The sequence below is a fragment of the Macrobrachium rosenbergii genome, chromosome 16 (assembly GCF_040412425.1).
Source record: "Macrobrachium rosenbergii isolate ZJJX-2024 chromosome 16, ASM4041242v1, whole genome shotgun sequence".
Classification (NCBI taxonomy): Eukaryota; Metazoa; Arthropoda; class Malacostraca; order Decapoda; family Palaemonidae; genus Macrobrachium; species Macrobrachium rosenbergii.
Genome location: NC_089756.1, coordinates 5,500,498 through 5,510,076, shown reverse-complemented (window position 1 = coordinate 5,510,076; position 9,579 = coordinate 5,500,498). Strand labels below are relative to the sequence as shown.

Below are 9,579 nucleotides of genomic sequence, written 5' to 3'. Positions count from 1 at the left end.
TCACCTCTCGTTAAGAACCTGTCGATCTCGAGAGGCGAGATCGTAATAAGGAATTATCCACGGAGAGGAATGTGTGGCAAGAGGCCGAGAGAAAAAAAGGTTAGTTCGGCTTTAACCCCGCAGGCGTCATCTGAGGAAGGTCCCTCATGGTGTGCGTTTTGTCAGTAGCACCACACTTCTGAGCAGAGCTGGTAGATATTACGGTTAGACAGCCATAATTGTAAACTCAAAATTCATCAGTTAGAACTGTGTTTTAAATGTCTCCGTAAGGGACATCTTTCCAGAGATTGCAAAATAAAAATAAAATGTACTCGGTGTACTGGGTTTCATAGTGTTATTTTGTAATTTATGTTGAATCCAGTTGTGAAACTAGTAAATTTCCAATTAAACAAAATACCAGTAATAGGTTAAAAGGTCAGGCTAATGTACAATCAAGTGATATCAATACTGGGACTGTTAAACATGTTGGCATTTCTCATGACCAAAGACTGACAGAGTACTGTCCTGCAGACAGCTAATGTTAAAGTTCTTACTGGTGGTGAAAAATGTGTCGAGGCTGTTGTAATGTTTGATTTAGAAGCAGATAACACCTATGTAAGTCATAAGTTTGTTAGAAGAATTAAACCCAAGTGGGTTACATCTAAGTACACTACATATTCACCCTTTGGTGATGGGAAATAAAAAAATATGAGGGAACAGAATGTGTATGATATGAATTTAATCGACACTCAGGGTAATAGCCTTTCCATACTTGCAGTTGAGGTAATGTCCATTTGTCCCCCTCTGAGACGTCAAACGGTAACTGATGATATTTTCCAGTCCCTTTCACATTTAAAGTTAGCAGAAGACTATGGTCATGACTGTGATCTCATTTTGGATATTTTGATTGGTGCAGATTATTATTGGAGATTTATTAAAGCAGATACTATTGTAAGATTTGAGGATTTAGTGGCCCATGAATCAGTGTTTGGTTATATTTTGTCTGGCTCATGTCTGAGGGCCCATGAGGAGAGTATATCTCACCAGCTGTTGCGTAGTAATATAGCTAATAATGTTAATGAGTCTGATTTACATACATTTTGGAGTTTAGTAGAAAGTGTTGGTATTAATGTAGAGAAGGATAACCCTCCCAAAGATCCAGTGTTAGATACTTTTGAAGGTACAACTGAATATGTTAATGGCAGGTATGATGTTGCTTTGCCTTGGAAAAATGAAGGTGCTAAATTGAGTTTACTTAATAATGATAATAATGCTAGGATGAGATTAGCTGTATTCAATCACAAATTTGAGAAAAACCCTGATCTGAAAAAGGAGTATGACGAAGTACGTATGAGTTATGAGCTGGATGGTACTATTGTTGAGGTCCCTTTTTCTGAATTGGAAAGTCCTTATCCCACTTATTATATGCCACATACACTTGTAATTAAAGACAGCATTTCCTCAAAGGTTAGGCCTGCGTTTGATGCTTCAGCAAAAGGACCTAATGATTGTGTGGAATCTGGTCCTTCTTTAATTCCTGATCTTGTTGAAGTTTTATTAAGTTTTGGAAGATGGAATATTGCTTTGACAGCAGACATTGTAAGGGCCTTTTTGCAGATTGGTGTACAACGCCCTGATCAGGATGTACATCGTTTTTTGTGGCAATGTGGTAATATAGTATGTGTTATGAGATTTGTGAGAGTCCCCTTTGGGAATACCAGTCGTCCATTTTTACTGAATGCTACTATTAAACATCATTTAGATTCATACAATAATTCAGTTACAGTACAAGAGCTTAAAGAGAATTTGTATGTAGATGACTGGCTCTCAGGTGTAGATACAGTTGAAGAAAACAGTAGAATGTTTAGCGAAGCACAGAGTATATTATTAGATGCTGGTATGACTTTATCCAAGTGGCACACTAACAATGATTTTTTATTAATCAGCATTATCAGTGCTCTGAACCAGAGGTTGAGGATGTAACAAAATTGTTAGGAATGTATTAGAACTCCTCAGAAGATGTTTTCATTTAAAGGTCTCAACTTAAGTAGTAATTCTGAGTTTAACTGCACTAAAAGAAATTTGTCAAGTTTGATTGCTAGATTATTTGATCCACTTGGCTTAATAAGTCCTTTCACCACGTATGCGAAAGTATTGTTTCAAGAGACATCGCATCTAGGACTTGGTTGGGATGAAATTTTACCTCACAATGTGCAACTGAAGTTCCAGGAATGAACATTATATCTCGAGTCGTTAAAAATCTAAATAAATTTATTATAATTATAATATCCGTTAACTTTGTTTATGAATTCAGGATGATAAAAATTAGTTTCTTCTATAACTTCTTGAATTTTTGTATATACAATTTCATTTTTACCTATATCTTCCATTTTACCCCGTGGCAGTGTATATTCCCCCTCACCTATGTGGTCGAGAAATGAATCTAAAAAAATATTATAAGATTTTGGACTGTTTAATGGTTTATTTAATAAAATTTGCGTCGAGGGATAAGAAAATGAATGATTTAATAGTACGTAATGTGGTTTTTGCGCTGCTACGCATAAAATCTCATATGATTTTCTTTGATTATTTTCATTATTTTTTTTTGGAAAAAATTATCAATAAAGGGGTTTTCAGTAAATACCATTGTGAATATTTTTTATAGTATAAAAAATAATAAAAATTCAAAACAGAGCGAGCGAGAAATTGAGGAGTTTAACATATGTAGGTGTATATATATATATATATATATATATATATATATATATATATATATATATATATATATATATATATATATATATATAAATAATATAAAATAATAAAATAATATAAAAAATAATTTTTTATATACATCTTATAGAAAACTATTATTACTATATATATAAAAATATGTATTAAAAATTTATTTTTTCCATTAGTACTTTTTATTATAATAATAATATAATATATATATATTTTTTTATTACTATATATTTTTATTATTAAAAATTATAATAAAAATTAAGTTAATGTAATGTTTTGGCTATTTGTTGGCATAGGTAAAATACTAAAAATTACATTATTAGAGAGAGAATCATGAACCAAATTTTTAAATTTAGGATTAATTTTATTATTATCAAATTGCTCTTTTGGTATAAATACTCGTATAACGACGATGTGATGACAAAGATTAGAAGGGGGATTATTGAGTAATTTTTTGTTTTTTTTACTTGAAGTTTTTTAACGGCTAAAATTATTGGTTTTATTAAATTGATAAGACTTTGGCTGTCTAAAACTGGATCCGTATCTTCTTCTTTGAATCCTGTGGCAAGAATTTTAAAGAAATTTAAAAACCATTCATTATTATTCTTTTCTGGACTCTCAGCAGCAGTAGCCATAATGATTTCTTTTCCATTAATATTCTTATTTTTAAATATTTAGTCTCTTTATAGAAAAAATAAATTTTTAAAATATTATTTAAATTATTATTAATTTATATATATAAAATTATTTTTATATAATATAATATATGTAATTATAAAATAATAATAGTGATACATTTTATATAAAAATATTTTATTAAAATAATATTTTTATAATGTATAAAGACAATGATTAAACGTAAAAGTAAAAATTAAACTTTTTTAAATTTTAATTTTTTTAATATTTTTAAAATAATATTCTGATTACTTTTCTCAAAATAAAAGATGTGAAAAGAATAAATTAAAAAATAATTTTTTATTTAACGGGATTTGTAAATGTGCCAATATACAAAATTTTATTTGTATTTTCGTCACATACACAATATACAAAAGGTTTATTCAGATTAATAATACGATATTCATCATCTTTGTCAATGTAATCCGTCTTAGCACATAATCCAAAAAGCGAATTACCATTCTCTTTTCATCATTGTCAATCTCTATTATTTTACTAAATTGTAGTGGAAACATTTTCAAACAGTCCGTGATAATATGATGCCTCCTTCAATAAAAAACCCAATTCAGGTATTTTTTTGTTAATTAATTCTTTCAAATAATTATATGTCTTTTTGAATTTGAAGTTAGGCATAAAAATGTTTTTATACATATTTATCTCACCTCTTTCATTCATTATTTTTATTACGTTACTCATGTTGGGAATAATATTTTTATTTAATTCTTTGGCCGTGGATATTTTATCTGGTAAAATTACAAACATGGAATGACCCTCGGCGTTTTCATACGGAAAATATAATAAATATTACACGGTAAATCACCAAACTTTGTAGTCATTTACCGATTTTATAAAAGTTTTTATATCCCGTTCCATCATGGGAATTAGTTGAGTTTCTTTATTTGAAACGTAAAATTCTTTATTTTTAGTATTTTTTTTATCAAATTTATGTTCCCATAGTCCCGTCATTATAGTTTTAGAATATAATGTATATTTATTCATTTCCACAACCTCATAGTCTGGTACATCACTTATAAACTGTTTAAACGCTTCAATTTCTTCTTTGGTTTTTGGTATTTTCATTATTTTACAGTTTTTCACTAGTTTTTTGGCATCAATTTTAAATTTTTCCTTGACATAATTTATTTCTGGGTGAGAATGAGAAATAATAAAGACGCAGTTTCAAAAGCATCATCATTATTATTATTGTTTATAATTAATGCATTTTTTAAATTTTCATACTGGTTTAATCCATCCAAAGTTTTACCCTCTTCCCCTAGGGCTAATAATTTTATTACATTAAATATACAGTTTGTACTCAATAAGACATTTTCGTGATTAACCAGATTTTCAAATATTTTTAAAATTAATTTGTTGACAATTTCATTATTTTTGAAATTATCATTATCATGATGATGAGATATTGTTGCCATAGTAGTTCTTGTCTCTGTTATGATTAATCATTACAACTTGTTGACTTTTTATATACAAAAACCACATTTTATGAAAATGAAACTTTTATATTTTTTATAAATAATATTAATATAAAAATTACTAAAGAATTTTTAAAATTATTATTATTACAAAATTATAACATAAAACAATTTTAAATTATTATTTTTATATTGTTAAATATGTTATACTTTCGAATGTTGTGTTCAAGTAAAATATAATGTTCATAATCTTTAAAAGTACAATTAATGTTATAGTGATATTTTAGACATAATTTTGCAGATTCAGCTACACATTTTATACTCTTTTTGAAAAATTTATATAAAAATATATAAAAATTTGTTTCATTATTAACAAAAAATTTTTACAATTCCTTCGTAACGTTTTCATCTTGAAAAACACTTTGTTTTATCGATCGTCCCGTATTTTCTCTTCTATTATTATTATTATTATTATTATTTGATGATAATTTCTTAGACATTCGTCGAATTGAAATTTTTCGCCTTGGTTTTTTTACCTTTTGTTGGTTTTTAATATTGGTAAAATAAGTGTTGCAAACAATCAATTATTTCGCAAATGTTTCCACTTGAAATATTAACTGATGATAATATTATTATTAAAATGTAATTAATAATATTTTTATCTAAAAAAATTCCCATACTTCTGGTTGTATTTTTAATATATTTTTTCATTTTTTTAATACATGAGTTTCTAATACTATTTTCTTTTTCGTTATTTCCCATTTATCTTTTTTTAATTTATATATAAAATAAAAAAATAATATATAAAAGAGGAGGATAGGGAGGTGGGGGGTATTTTTGTTGTATATATATACACGAGTCAACGAGTTGTAGTAGCAGTATCAATAGCAGTAGATCATCATCATGGATAACTATAATTCTAAGAAAAAAATATCAACGACAACAACAACAACACCATATTTTTAAAAATAGCTGAAAATTTGGATAATCACGAAAATGCAGTAATAAGTAGTAAATGCATATTTAATGTATTAACATTATTAGCACTGGTTGCGGACGGTGAAACTTTGGAAAAATCAAACCAGTGTGAAAATGTAAAAAATGCGCTATATATTACAAATGATGATGATAGTACAATGATGTCTTCATCCGAAGAAAAATCTGTAATATTTCTCGTTCCTGAACCAGAAATAAAATTTGTTTAGAAGTAACGTCGAGAAAATAATACAAAACTTTAAAATTATAAAAAAAAAACAAGGACCGAGCAAGAAATTGAAGCGATTAAAGATTTCATAGACAGAGAAAATTATTTGTTATTAAATAATAATAATAAATATATTATTTGTTCTAAAACTAAGATAACGGGATTATGGAAAGAAAAGTTTTTAGAAATGGATACTAAAGACAGAATGTTTTTCATTTCAAAAAATGAAAAAATGAAAGTTCCCATGACGAGCCTTGGAACCAGTATTATAAAATCGGTAAATGATTACAAGTTTGGTGATTTACTGTGTAATATTTATCGGTTTCAGTATAAAAACGTCAAGTGTCATTCCATGTTTGTAATTTTACCAGATAAAGTACCCACGGCTAAAGAATTAAATAAAAATATTATTCCCAACATGAGAAATGTTATAAAAAATATGAACGAAAATGGACGAGAAAAGACATACAGTGAGATTTATATACCCAAATTTAAATCTAAAAACAAATATAATTTAGATGGGGTGTTTAGAAAAACACCCGAATTGAATTTTTTATTCGAAAATGGTTCGAATTATCACGGAATGTTTGAAGAAAATTGTAATATTGGTGAAGCGATGGAAAATATACATTTGGAAAATATCGTAGAGATTAATAATGATGAAAATGGAACGGTAATTGAAGCTAAAGCGCATGGTTGTATGATAGACGGGGTAGGTTTATTAATCTAAATAAACCATTTGTATAATGTATATGCAATGAAAATACAAATGAAATTTTGTATGTAGGTATACTTACAAATCCTCTTGGGTAAAAAAAATTATTGGATTATAAATGTTTTCAACATGTATTTCTTAACTCAATACATTTTTTGTGCAATAAAAAAAATCAGAAGTAATATTTTTAATATTTAAATTAAATATATACAATTTTAATAAATAATAATATATAATTGTCTAATTTATACCTTATTAATTTTTTTTTATTTTTATATTTTTCATTTATTATATATAAATAATATATATAATATATATATTTAATAATAGTATATATATTTATATAATAATAATATTTATGTAACATATATAATAATTATAATATAAAATAATATATTAATATATAAATATATATTTTATATATATACATATTATATAATAGAAAAATAGATATTACATAAATATATATATATATATATATATATATATATATATATATATATATATATATATATATATATAATATATATATTAATTTAATGATAATAATTTAATAATAAAATAATAATTAAAAATAATCAAAATAATTTTTTTTACTTAAATACATACATCTAAGCTAACAAAATTTAGGAACATTCATTAAAACATTTAGGTTAAATGAGACTGTAAAATAACAATTAGACCTAATTTTCATTTTTCTTGATCATTAGCTCTAAATCCTCATTTTCTTAATGTTTACACCATATATATATATATGTGTATATATATATGTATATAAAGTATATATAGAGAATTTATATGTATATATAGGTATATGTATATATATATATGTATGTTTACATATATATTATATGTATATATACATGTCTATATACATATATATATCTATATATATACATATATATATGCATATGTATGTATATATATATGCATATATATATAGGTTAAATGAGAATGTAAAATAACAATTAGACCTAATTTTATATATATATATATATATATATATATATATATATATGTATATATATGTACATATATATTGTGACGAAGTGTCCAGTGTCTGTTCTTCAAATCAAACCTGGTATCTAAGTGCTTGTCCCGGAGTCTAGGGCACCATTTATATATGGTGACCCTGGAGTGTCCAGTGTCTGTTCTTCGAATCAAACTTGGTATCTAAGTGCTTGATATTTGATTACCAAACTTACCATTTATTCAGGAATTATAGTTACCTCGCAAAAGCCATTGATCCCTTATAAAACTTATCAATCATGAAAGAAAGCTGATTAAGTTCGTTAAACAGGTGTGAAGTAAAATCTAAGGGCGTCACTCCATTAACATTATAAAAGTTCAAGTATTTCTATTTATTTAATTTCCCTGGTTCGAGCTCACTTCAATTACTTGAAGGAAAACATCTCACTTACCACTCTATCTCTAATTCAAATCAAAATTACTGGTGGGTCAATGAATGAAACTGATATAATATTTTAAATACAAAAATTTATTTCTAAATTCAAAGATTATACATGACATTTAACAGTCTCAGGGAAATTATTATTACTTGAAAACAAAACAAAATTGGATTAAATCTGAATTAATTATCAGTCAAAATTAAATCAGAAATTAATTTATTAATTAATACAAAAATTATTCAAGTAAAATTTAAATTGTTAAATAACAAAACTTGATTGAAAGGAAATATACTGTAAGTAAATTAATTCCCAAGTGTTAAGCAAAATAAAGCAAATAAATCAATCATGTAAAAATGTGGATACAAAAGACACAGAAATATACTCTGCAAAAAATTAAATATCAAAAAATGTAAAGCACATATTAAGGCAATAGCAAACACACCACATATCTATGTATAAAAGAAAAATTCTTCAAAAGATAAAGCATAAAACATATAACACGAAAAAATATTAAAAAAGTGAAAAGGTATCTTTACATATAACCACTGCAACCTTATTTTTAGTGCACTAAAAACCAATAATTATGTTACAATACCTTGGTACCAAATTGCTTCGTGTTTTTAACCAGGCGCCATTACACACACACTTAATAAAATACACTGTTCAGATAACTCAGACACATTTACTAAGGAATTAAACAGTTAAAGGATATGAGTGACCATCGTCTACCAAAATATCAATTACGTTACAACAAGAGCGAGCGAGCGAGAGAGAGGGAGAGAGAGAGAGAGGGAAACGCATTCCCCTACGGCTTTGGTCTCTGAATGAGGGCCCCTTGTAAGGATTGGATGGGTGTCCATACGCAGACGGTGGGCCGAATGTGTGAACAGGTTCTAGACGAGATCTCTATTTTAAAAAAAAAACTCTTTAAAAACGATAATTAGAGATAAAGTGGAATTACAGTTAATAATAATACTTATTATTACATAGTTTCAAAACAAGAGAATCTCTAGTTATTATAATAAGAATGGAAAACATCGTTTCATATAGAATTCCTCAATGACGATAGGCAACTTTCGTAATGGAATTTTCCACCCCACAGAGTTTTGATCGCGTCCCATAATGTCTTGTACACTAATGGAGTCATCCGAGAAGGTGATAGGAATGCATTACTCCAGCAAGTTTTGGATACTAACTAACAACCGCTCTCTTTCCAGAACAATCAGCCTCTGTCCCTCCTCTCTACAGGCCTACCATCCTCTCTCAAACCATACAGCATTTAATCACTGTAACTTTATGCTAACTCTGAATACAAAATTATACAGTATACAACAATTCACGCATACACACGGGGAGATTACTGCACTATGAAAACCACAGCATAAGAATATGTATATATAGATATATATGTATATAGATATG

The 9,579-nt window shown here is 26.9% G+C and overlaps 1 protein-coding gene across 1 annotated transcript; it reads left to right on the top strand.

Annotated features, from left to right (window-relative positions):
- Positions 1 to 765: 765 nt before the first annotated feature.
- Positions 766 to 1,962, top strand: LOC136847518 (uncharacterized). Its single transcript, XM_067119258.1, has one exon. It carries the CDS (start codon positions 766 to 768, stop codon positions 1,960 to 1,962), a length of 1,197 nt encoding a protein of 398 aa, XP_066975359.1.
- The last annotated feature ends 7,617 nt before the right edge of the window (positions 1,963 to 9,579 follow it).

What these genes read in the sequence shown, in the direction of transcription:
- LOC136847518 (XM_067119258.1), top strand. Translation starts at nt 766, where the DNA reads ATGTCCATTTGTCCCCCTCTGAGACGTCAAACGGTAACTGATGATATT.